A 13,783-nucleotide genomic window follows, 5' to 3' on the forward strand; every position below is an offset into this window, starting at 1 on the left:
GATGTTGTTTACAGCTTAACAGGAAACTTGCCACCTCTTCAGAAGTCTCTGAATTTTATGAGTCTTCATTACCATGAAATGGAGGTTCTATATCCAGTTAAAGAAATTGCAGTCATCCCTGTACAAGTTGAGAAATTAGGAGGGAAGAGTTATCTGGTGCCTTTCCCTGACCCCTAAAATAATAAATAGAGAAGGCCCAATATCTGACACTTGGCCAGCCACATAGATCATTTAAGAGAAACCCTGCCAGTTCTTAAAAGCTGAGACCCACTGCTCACCAGTGTGGTCCTCTTCTCCTGACTCTGTTTGGTTCCTCCCAGCACCCAAGGAAACTAGCTGCACATTTGTTACAGGTTTTACTGCAATGACTGAGAAGTTCAGCACAGCCATGTACATGGACAGAGGGGCTGAGCAATTGGTGGAGATCCTCAACCACTATATAAGTGCAATAGTGGAGAGTAAGTGTCCCCAGAGGTTTCTGGCTTAAGCATATTTCAATTCATTGTTTTTCTGTATTTGGTGGTTATAACCTGATAAAGTACTGTTGCTTAGCATTCTTCACTGTCCCCATGAAATGTGTATGAAACCAGTCTTTTTGAAATATAATACAGTACAAATGAAGGAATGCCATCAAACCTCACTAACACAGACTATTTGAGGGATTAGTTTTGCATTAATTACAAAACTAAATTAGAGACTACTTTTAAAAGAACTATAGTAGTAATTCTTTTAGTTATATTCAATAACTCCAAAAAGCTAGCATCAGTATAACTCAAACACAGTCATTAAGAGAATAGAGTATGAATAGATGAGTGATTTATAATCAACTTGTCAGTAATTTGTGTCCTAATAATGGATTCTGAAGTACCTCCAGCTGACTGAAACTTTGGTCTCCTTTTCAACCTCTGCCTACCAACTTGTTTGCATTATTAATTCAAACTATTCATGAAGAAAAGGATTTATTCTATTAAGGTAAACCTTAGGTCTAGTCTATTATCAGGCTCTGAGTTCCCTAGTAATATCTTAATATCACCCACTAGATAAAATTTGATTGTCATTAAAAGCAGAAAGTGTGTCTAATTCCTTTTTGCATTACACTCAGCACAACGGTGCTCAACAAATTAGCGATGATGCAGAATAAGAGGAAAAATGTCCATTTATGTCAGAAAGCCTAAATAAACAAAATGCAAATTGGTAATAAGCAAAACCCAAGTTGACCATAGTTGTGGGTTTTTTCTGATTTTCAGTTCTTATGGAGTCCCGTCACTCATGTACTCACCCACGCTCACTCAAGCCCCTGCTCATAACATACATAGATCAGTGAAGAACGTCCCATTATCATGGGAGTAGGGTAGCTGTCCTTAAGCCTCCTCAGCAATCCCACCGTCTTCGTTCCTACCTTTTCCCATTCACAAAAACAGAGCAGGTACATAATCTAGTTCACTGTTCTCATTCTGCAGTTGAGGAAACAGACTCAAATGGGTTTAAATGCCTTGTCTGAGATGACACCTTTAGTATAAACCTATTCTCTGAATTGCTCTTCTCTTGACCTTATTTCTATCCCATTATTGAAGAGTAGATTCTTTTTATTAGCTTTAAGAAATCAAAGTTATGCTGTACACCTGAAACTTACATAATTTAAAAGAAAGAAATAAACCAGAGTTTGATTTTACCTTCTTTTTTTTTTTCTCAGAAGTGTTGATTTTTGGAGGAGACATCTTAAAATTTGCAGGTATGGGGGCTTACCGACATAGCAGGGGTAAGAAAGGAATGCCGAGGGGCCTGTGCTCTGACAAAGGAGGCATCTCAGAGAAAGCAGTGGCCAGCAGACCGGGTGGAGAAACGTTTGAAGCGTAATTCTGTACAGATTTCATACAAAATAGACTGACCCCCAGGGCAGGGCAGGACCTCTGGTGTGTCTTCCTTTTCAAGGTGATGCGCTGCTAGCCCTGTGGAAGGTGGAGCGGAGGCAACTGAAAAACATCATCACGGTGGTAATTAAATGTAGCCTGGAGATCCATGGATTGTTTGAGACCCAGGAGTCTGAAGAAGGCCTGGATGTCCGAGTCAAGATAGGTAAGCTCTTGAGAAAGAAGAGATGCTATAGCAATTTGGATATAGGTCCTGACTCCTGAGGCATCTCCCACCTAAAGAGAAAACAGTAGAACATTGTGACTCAGGTCCACCATCTTGTCTTGAACTTTGGATTAGGTTAACCAGAATGTGAATTTTGGTTCCCTCACTTACCAGTTAAGAGAACTAATATCTACCTCATAGACTTACAAAAAAGTAAATTTAAGTGGTTAGTATAGTACCCGGCACATAGTCACCACTCCACAAAATAGTCTTTATCATTACTATTGCTGTTATTATGATTAGGTCTTGCTTCTGTCAACAATATGTATCATTAAGCTGAACAGGGAGCAGCTTGTGATTACATAGATTCAGCAATGTCGTAAGACTGGTCCTCCCCCACTTCATGAGAATCATGTGCAAGAAAAGCTTAAAAGTTCAACCTGCGACACAGCTCCACTTAATAGAGGGCTTCTTAAATTCACACATACAATAACAATCACACATTTTTCCAATTGTGTTGCAGACATTACACTATGTCATTTCCACTTCACCACACTCCTGAGGTACAGGCATCAAAGGATCTATTTCACAGGTGGGGAATGAGATTCTGAGAGGTGTAAAGGATGAGTTACAGCTGCTGCTGTGGGTGTTAGCTTCTGCCTAACTAAGCTTTGTAAACTTTGTAATTCTCGAGTATCAGAGATGATGAGAAGATCAGAGGTTATCCAATTAACTGTTTCTCAGTTTTCTTTAGGTTATTCAGAATTTCCAAATTAGTTAAATCTTCTGTTGAAAAAGTAATCAAAGTTGTTATAATACTGAATCTTATTTTTCCAAGTTAACACCTAGAGAGTTTTGACATATTATCCTTCTTGGAAATGATGGGGACCCTTCATGTGTATGCTGATTGGCTGTTAGAGAAGTGAAATGGTTCCAGTACCTTTCCTTTTTTTTTTTTTAATTTAATTTCATTTATTTTTAAATTTTTTTAATTGAAGTATAGTTAATTTACAATGCTGTGCCAGTCTCTGCTGTACAGCAAAGTGAATCACTTATACACATACAGACATTCTTTTTTTTACATGCTTTTCCATTATGGTTTATCACAGGATATTCAATATAGTTCCCTGTGCTATACAGTAGGACCTTGTTGTTTATCCATCCTATATATAATAGTTTGCATCTGCTAATCCCAAACTCCCAGTCCTTCCCTTGGCAACCACAAGTCTGTTCTCTATGTCTATGAGTCTGTTTCTGTTTTGTAGATAGGTTCATTTGTGCCATATTTTAGATTCCACATATAAGTGATATCATATGGTAATTGTCTTTCTCTTTCTGACTTACTTCACTAGTACGATAATCTCTAGTTGCATCCATGTTGCTGCAAATGGCATTATTTTGTTCTTTTTTATGGCTGAGTAGTATTCCATTGTATATATGTACCACATCTTCTTTATCCATTCATCTGTCGATGGGCATTTAGGTTGTTTCCATGTTTTGGCTATTGTGAATCGTGCTGCTATGAATATAGGGGTGCATGTATCTTTTTGAATTATTGTTTTGTCCAGGTATATGCCCAGGAGTGGGATTGCTGGGTCATATGGTAATTCTATTTTTAGTTTTCTGAGGAACCTCCACAGTGTTTTCCATAGTGGCTGAACCAACTTACATTCCCACCAACAGTGTAGGAGTTCCCTTTTCTCCACACCTTCTCCAGTATTTGTTATTTGTAGACTTATTAATGATGGCCATTCTGACTGGTGTGAGGTAGTACCTCATTGTAGTTTTGATTTGCATTTTTCTAATAATTAGTGATGTTGAGCATCTTTTCATGTGCCTACTGGCCATCTGTATGTCTTCTTTGGAGAAATGTCTCTTAAGGTCTTCTCCCCATTTTTCAATTGGGTTGTTTGTTTTTTTGTTGTTGAATTGTATGAGCTGATTGTATATTTTGGAGATTAAGCCCTAGTCTGTCACATCATTTGCAAATATTTTCTCCCATTCCATAGGTTGTCTTTTCTGTTTTTTGTTTGTTTGTTTGTTTGTTTTTATGGTTTCCTTTGCTTTGCAAAAGCTTGTAAGTTTGATTAGGTCCCATTTGTTTATTTTTGTTTTTATTTCTATTGCAGTAACTTTTCTTTTAATGAGCCTAAGCATCAGTATGTTTCAGAGGGAAAACAAACCATATGTATATATCAGGGGAAATCAGCGTTGACAAATCAGCATGGCAGAGAGCAAAGATAAAAAACAAATTTTGATTATGTTAATTATAGTCATTTAAAAGAACTCTGTATCACTTACAGTTCATGTAAACATACATTTCGTATACATGTCATATTTTACAACATTCTCTCTTCTGTTGCTTTGGTACCAAAACCTTCAGCTCCCAACTTGAAAACAACTGGAGGACACATTCTTGGGATAGAACTTGACGGTCAAAATGCCTGTTCCTTTCCCCTACCTTTTCTTCTCTGGCTGTTGCCTGAAATTTCACCCTAAGTGCTTCTTTTCAGCTAGAGCCTCAATCTCTGATAAAATGCAAGTTGTTCCCAAACAGAAATCATTAAAACTGTCCTCTGTATAAATAAGAAGTGTAAATAAGTCAAAGTATAAATAAATTGAAGAAAAGATAAAATAACTTTGGGGACTGATAGGGCCATCTAGGGAGCTAAATGTCATAGAAAGGTGAAAACAAGTAGGTAACTTGCTAGCTTGGGGAGAAAAGGAGTTTGGGAAGAGCCAGGCCCAGAATAGACTGCTCTGATTTCCATGTAAAATTTTAGAAACTAGATTTTGCTCTGAGATGCTCAAGATTCTGATTTGTCCAAGAACCCACACTGCTGGGGACTAAGCCACTTCTCATGCAAATCCATTGCTTGCCTTCTTGCCAGGCCTGGCTGCCGGCCACATCACCATGTTGGTCTTTGGAGATGAAAATCGAAACTACTTTCTGGTGATTGGTCAGGCGGTGGATGACGTGCGCCTGGCGCAGAACATGGCGCAGATGAATGATGTCATTCTATCACCAAACTGCTGGCAGCTCTGTGACCGGAGCATGATTGAAATTGAGAGGATTCCAGATCAGAGAGCAGTTAAGGTAGGTGTGATCCTGTCACTTGCAGAAAGTTCTGCCAGTCTGTGCCGGGGGCCTCCTGTCAGAAAAGCCACTGGGAAGCCACTGGTTCCATGAAGCTTCCGGGCTGGAGACTCGGATGGGATCAATCTGGGTTAGATTAAAAAGTATTGGTCCAGGGACTTCCCTGGTGGCACAGTGGTTAAGAATCCGCCTGCCAATGCAGGGGACACGGGTTCGAGCCCTTGTCCGGGAAGATCCCACATGCCACAGAGCAACTAAGCCCGTGAGCCACAACTACTGAGCCTGCATGCCACAACTACTGAAGCCCAGACGCCTAGAGCCCGTGCTCTGCAACAAGAGAAGCCACCTCAATGAGAAGCCCGTGCACCACAATGAAGAGTAGCCCCCACTCCCTGCAACTAGAGGAAAGCCTGTGCGTAGCAACGAGGACCCAACACAGCCAAATAAATAAATAAATAAAGTATTGGTCCAGAACACCTCCTCTGGGAGGAACCAAGGCTGGTGAGTTCAAGAGGAAATGATCAGGCTTCTCCGTGGTAACTAAGGATGTGAAATTTGGGTATGGAGGCCTTTGGGGGGACTAGTGCCCTTGCTTAATGAAAGGAAGAGTCTCCTGGCTATTCCCTAGGAGTAGAGGGTTGTAGTTTTGATGGCTGTCATTGGCCTTCAGGTTCTCTACTCAACACTCTCCTAACTCAGGGTGAGGAATCACCGAGGGTGAGGATTGGAAGTGAGCAGGGGCAGCAAAGATTAGTGAAGGAAGAGACTTTTCCTGTGGCCCTGCCTAGTAGAAAGCACTGTAGTTAAGTTGAAGACCAACTATAAGCAGAACTGTCCTTGGGATATAGCCAATTAGAGAAAGGGGGCAGAGCTGTGCTGCTAGATGACCCAGGAATGAGACTTCTTGGCAGATGGAAAGAAAAGATAGTGAACACATGGAATTGCAGGCAAAGATGAGAGCCCCCTCACCCCCCCACACACAATGTACTAGGTATGCATCAGTCTACAACCCTCACAGCCCTCCCCCACTCACTCTCCCAGTAATACACATCCCAGCTGCATGACCTAGCTGGCTGATAGCAATGCCCCCCATTCCCCATCTTCTTCAATCATTCCTTATACCTTTAAAAATTGTTTTTAATTTTTAAATTAATTTTAGACTCACAAGAAAGTTCAAAAATAATACGAGTGTTTCCCTATATCCCTTACCCAGCTTTCCCAATGTTAGCATTCTTCATAACCAGAGTGCAATAGTCAAAACCTGAAAATTAACATCGGTGCAATACTACTCACTAATTAAAGGCCTTATTTGGATTTCACCTGTTTTCCCACTGAAGTCCTCGGTGGAGTGTTCCAGGATTCTATCCGTGATCTCACACCACATTTTGTTATTTTTACTTAGCCTCCTGCAATCTCTAAAACAGTTTTTTAGTTTTTCCTTGTCTTTTATGACCGTGACATGTAAGAAGAGCATTAATCAGTTATTTTAGTGTATGTCCCTCTGTCTGGTTTTGCCTGATAGTTTCTCATTATTGGACTAAGGTTATCCATTTGCGGGGGCAAGAATGTCACAGAAATGAGGTTGTGCCATTCTCCATGTATCATATCTTGGGGTTCATGATCTTGATATGAATCTTATTACTGGTGCTGTTCCTGATACCTTTTTGGGGCATTAGCACCCTTTGTCTTTTTACGCTTGTAAGAAAGAAATGATGTACAGTTTAACCAGGCTTTATTTGAATTAAAATATTATAAAAGAATAAGAAAAAGAAGAAGAAAGTTCTAAGACTGGAAAAATATACAGGTCAGCCCCTTGGAATGGCCCTCTGTGTATATACCAAAGATTGAGATTTTAATGGCCAATCGGAGATATTTTTAATGTAGTCACATGCAGATAAATCTCTTCATTGTTTAAGTATGCCTGTCTCTGTTTATCATGTCCTGGATATTCAAAAGCATACACCCTGCCCTTTCTGTTGAGAAATTACATTCAAAGGACCAGACATCCCTCAGAGTAACCAAAAACTTCTCTCTTTTTTTTTTTTTTTTTTCAATTTAGGTTAATTTCTTAAAACCACCCCCTTCTTTTAACTTTGACGAATTTTTCACAAAGTGTATGGCTTTCATGGATTATTATCCTTCTAGTGACCACAAAAGTAAGTACCTTCTATAGACAAAAGCCCTTGCCTCTACAATTGGTCAGTAGGGTCTTATACCAATGCCAGGGGCTCCATTACAAGTGATTGGCCTCCTCAGTACAGCTCCCAGTCCCAGCAGCACACAAAAGGGACCTCCTTCCCATTCCCCACAACCTTCCTCAGGTCCTCTACCTCTCCCTTGGCAATGACTCCTTCTCTCATTGTCCAAACATTTGCAAGTCTTTTCCATGATAAAAGAAAAAAATAAAACTTCTATGAACCCTACTTTTCCCTTCTAACCTTCACCACCAAACTTCTCAGAATAGTAATCTATATGTCTCTGCCTCTTCTTCTATCCTCTCATTTATTTATTCACCTAATAAGCATTGATTACATGCACCTCGGAGGTGAGGGGGCATGTGTTCATCTACTTGTCAGTCTTGAGCCCCTGCCATCTAGCTTCTGTCCATTTCTCCTGTCTACTGAGACTGTTTATGTCAAGGCCACTAATAACCATCAACTACCAAACCAGCTGACCTCTCTTCAGGCCTCATACTGGGTGCTTGGCTTTAGATTACTCTCTTTTTCTGGATACTACCTTCTCCTCTTTCCTTGCTTTCAAGAATATTCTTTCCTAGTTTTGCTTTTACCCCTCAAACTACCCATTTTCAGTGCCCTTTCTATTCCTTAAATGTTGATGATTTCAGGGATCTGTCCTTGACTGTCTGGTCTTCTCCACCCACTTTTTGTGGAACCATTCATCTATGCTGGATTTCCCCATGACTCCACAGGGCTGGGACTAGGGTGAGGAAAGCAGGACAATTTAGGTGATACAAAACAAACTTTAACACTTCATGAAGTAGACAGTCTTCTGCAAAATGGTGCGGAGGGCAAGAAGCTTTTATAGGATAAAGAATAAAGGAAGAGACAAATAAAAAATATCTGATTGGCTGGGGTCATATAGTTAGTCTTGTTTGGGATGAGAAGGCCCAGAGTTGGCTTGGCATTTGGGGATTGGCTGACTAGATTATTGCATTTCTGGTTAAGAGGAGCATTTACAGGGAAACAAATGTTATCTAAGTCTTGGTTTGCTGACATGGCACCCTGGGCAGGGAACAGCTCCATCTTCTTGGGCCTAGAAATTTATTTCAGCATTGTCTAAATTCTATGCTACTTATCTTTCCCTAAAAACCGTTTCTTCATCCAAACTAGAAACTTCAGAAACATCTTTGAATCGTTTTTCTTTCTCATCATTTATGTGTAGGTCTTGAATATTTTGAACATCACAAATAGTAGACTGTAATTTTACAAAACTGCAGTAGGTAATGGGGTGGGAGGGACACTGAGGGGAACTGTAGGAAAATTGACCAGGAAAGGCCAAGAACCCAAAAGCTCCAAAGATGGAGGAAGTCTGGTGACACTCCTTGCATTGTATCCCATCCCAACTCCTAGATCTTAATGATGCCTTCAATAAAGAGCTTCTTCTGGCCTTATTTTGGTCACTGCAATACTGCAATGCAATTCTGGTGCTAACTACCTGGAGTTAGCATAGATAGGTGGAGTCCTCCATAAGACTCTCCTTATTTCAGACACCAGCTGCAAGCGCTGAGATCACCAGGCCACCTGCACTTCTGACCAATTGGCTACAGATCCAAGGGTTCCCAAAATGCTCTCAGGTTCAATAAATAATTCACTATAGTTCAATATTCACTATAACTCACAGAACTCAGGAAAGTGCTATGCTTATAATTATGGCATTATTGTAAAGGATACAAATGAAGACCAGTGTTGTATTTGTCTCTAGACACATAGGGTGAGGTCTGGGAGAGTCCCAAACATGAAGCTTCTGTATCCTCAGGACACATCACTCTCCCTGCACATCAAGGTACGATTACCAACCAGGGAAGCTCATCCAAGCTTTTGGGGGTTTGGAGATTTTATTGGCGTTTAATTAAGTAGGCATGTTGATTGAATCATTGGCCTTGCAATTGAACTAAATCTCCAGTCCCCATTCCCTCCTCAGAAGTCCTGGAGGTCAGGCTCTAATCACCTGGCTCAAAGCCCCAACCCTCTTATCACATGATTGGTCTTTCCAGATAGACCCCTATCCTGAATCATCTCATTAGCATAAATTCAGGTATGGTCCAAAGGGCCCACAGTGAATAACAGAGACAATCCTATTAACTGGGAAATCCCAAAGATTTAAAGTTAGTCTCAGGTACCAGAAACAAAAACCAGCCAAATTCTTTATAAGTTTTGTCTCCATAACCATTGCCACCGTAATGGTCTAGACCTTTACAACTCCTGCTCTCTTCCTGAGCTCTTTGCCTTTTTCCACAGTCTATTTAGTGTCATTTCTTGTTAATCTCCAATATTCACATGGGGCTCCAGCCAGGCTAGAGTAACATACTGTGCTCATTCTTGACTTTAACCAACTTGGTTCCCTCTGCTAGGAATGCCCTCCTCAATCCTTCTAGTAAAAAGCTATAAGTCATTCAAGATTGAGTAAAATTCCTAGTTCTCCTTTGAACCCTTTTCAGATTAAACCAGTTTGTCTAGGCCCCTGCCTCCTCTGAATCTCTCTGGTCTTTAAAATCTTTTAGCCCATTTGGCCTTTTTTCTATTTAAATTTTCTAAAAATATTATACTTGAATGTCCATGAGTCAGTGCCTCCAGGGAAAATGTCCAAGTTTCCTAATGACTTTTTTTCCCCACACAGTGCCTAGCATGGTGTTTTAAATATACTAGGTTTTGAATATATTCCATAAAGACTTTAAAATTAAATTTTCTTCTTCTCAGACTCCATTGTTGTTTTTCAACTATTTTTTTTCACATTATCATTATTTTATTCCCTGCTAAAAGCCTATCATCCTTTCTTTCTCCCTCATTTTTTGATTTCTTCAAGCTCATTCTTACCACCTCCTATCAGTCTATTTTAGAGTATGGGACTATCAACCATTATAGTAACGAGAATCATAGAGATAATGAAACCCCAGTGCTTTTTTTTCCCTGGACAAGGAAGTAGGAGTCAACCAGGGCAGTGAAACGACTTGTCCAGAGTCACACAGTGAGTTGGTATCAAACCTGAGATCAGAAGCCAGTGTCCTGAATCTTACTTGTGCTGCGCTTTCAACTCTGTCATCCCCTACATTCTGTCACCATTGTCCTCCATTGGCATTCCCTCATCTCTCCATTCCCTTCACCTGTGGCAAGACTTTTAGCTCAGGTATGGAGGTGAAAGTCTCCTTAAGTTCTGAAGCGTGATGACAATTAGAACAGGGTTTTGAGCTACACACAACTGAATTTTGGGAAACCCGCAATTTCTGAGAACTTCTCACTGGATTTCCCTTGACCCTATTTGGCCACTAGGTAGCCCAGAGTGTCCTGACTGAACAGTGAAGACCACTGCCCAAGGGAATGGGGACTGGGAGGTGCCTCTCTCTAGCACTGCAGAGCCAAGCTTCCCTTTCTGAGCCTGCCCCTCCTTCTGCCCTCTTAGACCTCCTGAGGCTTGCTTGCATGCTGGAGTCCGATCCTGAACTGGAGTTGTCCCTACAAAAGTATGTGATGGAAAGCATATTGAAACAGGTATTTTCATGTTTTAATTTATTGGCTTTTGGGGTGTCAGGGATCTTGGACAGCTGTTAAGATCAAGAAAATCAGTAGCTTGTAAAATGTTTCATTGAAGTAAAAAGAGGTGGGGCTGACATTCTCCATGTCTAGGTGACTGAAAAGTTTATTGTTCACATCAGGATACTTTTAAGAGTTAAAGGGGCATTATTCATAATTACACTGTGACAACAGGCATAAACTAGGACTGTGTTGCCTTACACAACTGGGCAAACTGAAACTGTCCCAAGCATATAAGAACATATGGTTACCCTTTCTATAGGCCACATAGCAGAAAGACATCAAGTGAATGATACTGTTTCTCTTAAGTCACTTGAATTGGATCTTAAGCTTTGAAAGTTAATACAGATAATTAGAACTCTCAGAACTACCTCCAGCCCCCAAAGTTTTCCCTTTGCATTTGCTTAGATCTAGGTTCTCTCAAATGCATTAATCTGTGCAAATTATAACTGTTTCTGAGCACTCACCATATGCCAGATACTCTACTCTTTCTTTCTTTCTTTTTTTTTTTATAGCCTACATATATCTGAACTACATTTATAGCCAAGTGGTTCACCTTTTTTTTTTTTAATATTTATTTTTTTGGTTGCACCGGGTCTTAGTTGTGGCAGGCGAACTCTTAGTTGCAGCATGCACGTGGGATCTAATTCCCTGACCAGGGATTGAACCCAGGCCCCCTGCGTTGGGAGCTCGGAGTCCTATCCACTGCACCAGCAGGGAAGTCCCTCTACCCTTTCATATATTTATTCTTCACAATCCTTGGCAGATATCTTTATCCCTTATATGTGAGAAAACTGAGACCCAGAAGGATACCATGAACTTTCCTGAGGTTGTAAAGTAGGAAATGTGGCTAGGATTTGAACCCTGTTCTCTCTGAACCCTACATTTTTTGCACAGGCTATACACTGCCTCTAATATATGGCTGTTTTAATTCTTAATCCCATCAAAATGCAGTTGTGCCCTAGAGGAAATCTTTGTAGGACAAGCCTGATCAGTGGGCAGCTGCCTTCACAGTGTGGGTTGAAGAGCTATCAGAATGCACCCCTCCACATTCTGCTCAATTTAGAAACACTATCTTTAGTGCCTGCAATTGTTCCACTCTTCAAGGTTTTTGAAGCTCAAGAGAGCCACCCCCTCTTCCCCTCCCTCCCTCTAAGAGATATAACACATTATGCTTCTTCAGCTGCTACCAGCTAAGAGCAAGGTCTACAGGAATGGGATATGTAAGACTCCGTGAGTCACTGTGAAAATTGTGGGCAGGAATGACGAACACCAGCTGAAGATATAACAGCTAAGGGGGCTGAAAGGAGGCAAAAGAGAAACCTTTTACAGCTTTACCAAGGCCTGTCCCTGCACTTCAAGAACAGAGATGTGGGGACTTCCCTGGTGGCGCAGTGATTAAGAATCCACCTGCCAATGCAGGGGACACGGGTTCGATCCCTGGTCCGGGAAGATCCCACATGCCGCGGAGCAACTAAGCCTGTGTGCCATAACTACTGAACCTGCGCTCTAGAGCCCACGAGCCACAACTACTGAGCGTGCATGCTACAACTACTGAAGCCCGGACGCCTAGAGCCTGTGCTCTGCAGCAAAGAGAAGCCACCACAATGAGAAACCCATGCACTGCAGCAAAGAGTAGCCCTTGCCGCAACTAGAGAAAGCCCGAGCGCAGCAATGAAAACCCAACGCAGCCAAAAAGAAATAAATAAAATAAATTTTAAAAATAATAATAATAAAAAAATAAAAAGCACCCCTAAAAATTCAAGGTAAAACAAAACAAATAGAGAGTTGTAGGCATATAATAGAAAGATATGTTTAAAAAAAAAAAAGAACAGAGGTGTGGTTGCATTTTCCAAACCAAAACTCAGAACACATGGCCTGATAGAATAAATTTTTAATTATTTAATTAATTTATTTATTTAACGTATTTAATATTAATTATTGATACTTATTTAAGAAATTCATTTGAAAAATCAGAGAAAATTATCATATTGGTGAGTTAGAAATTATTAAATTATCTTTTATGAAAAGTCTCAAATTACATGAAACCAGGACTGTCTCAGCCTGCAAGATTCCCTATACACAATTGGCTGCAAGATTCCCTATACACAATTTCCTCTTTCATCCAGAAGATGTGTTTCATATAGCCAACGGAGAATTTGACACTTTTGTGCTCTTTGGGGGAGAAAAAAATGCAGTGATTCTCCCCCATTGGTTTGCTATGCAGTTAATTTAACAAAATTCAGGGCTGATGATACAGGCAGGGAGAATTTGGGAACACCCTCCTTTCCTTTCCCTGTGCCTGTTGTGGATAGACTTAGAGAAAAGATGGGAGCTGAATGAAATATACCACCCCAAGAGGCAGGGGAATGTTATAAATGGAATGTTGGACTAGAAGTCTGTAGATTTGCATTTTTGTTTGCTACTGTTTCCCCATGTGACTTGGGAAAATTATGTTATTTCTCCATCTCTCAGTTATCTAATTAGTAAAATGGGGATAATAATGCTGATTTTATTTCATTTGAGGATAAAATAGCATAGAATATGAAAATATTCTGGAAGGTACCTTACTCTGAAAATATAAGGTTGAATTACATAGCATGCTATTCTTATTCCTACATTGTAAGGGAGCCAAAAGAACAGCAGTCCTTTTTTTATTGTGATGGCTAATATTGGCATGAGGGAGATAGCAGATGGGGCAAGGGAGTGGTGTCTGGCCAAAAATGAGCAGGTGTGTAGGTTCCCATTGGAAGAGATTTTGAAAGGCCATTCCATTTCCATCTTTTTTACTTTGGGTTGCCTCTTCTGTGTTGTACCTCCCAACTTTGATAACTTCAGCTTC

At 40.4% G+C, this 13,783-nt stretch overlaps 1 protein-coding gene across 1 annotated transcript in view; it reads left to right on the plus strand.

Annotated features, from left to right (window-relative positions):
• The window catches only part of ADCY10 (adenylate cyclase 10), an 87,934-nt gene that overhangs the window by 483 nt on the left and 73,668 nt on the right, over positions 1 to 13,783 (plus strand). The window contains exons 2-7 of the mRNA XM_061185760.1: positions 354 to 458; positions 1,694 to 1,732; positions 1,933 to 2,076; positions 4,968 to 5,173; positions 7,233 to 7,329; positions 10,811 to 10,899. Of these exons, the coding sequence (XP_061041743.1) occupies positions 354 to 458; positions 1,694 to 1,732; positions 1,933 to 2,076; positions 4,968 to 5,173; positions 7,233 to 7,329; positions 10,811 to 10,899 (680 nt within the window). The remainder of the gene's footprint in view (positions 1 to 353; positions 459 to 1,693; positions 1,733 to 1,932; positions 2,077 to 4,967; positions 5,174 to 7,232; positions 7,330 to 10,810; positions 10,900 to 13,783) is intronic.

The sequence above is a fragment of the Eubalaena glacialis genome, chromosome 3 (assembly GCF_028564815.1).
Source record: "Eubalaena glacialis isolate mEubGla1 chromosome 3, mEubGla1.1.hap2.+ XY, whole genome shotgun sequence".
Taxonomy (NCBI): domain Eukaryota; kingdom Metazoa; phylum Chordata; class Mammalia; order Artiodactyla; family Balaenidae; genus Eubalaena; species Eubalaena glacialis.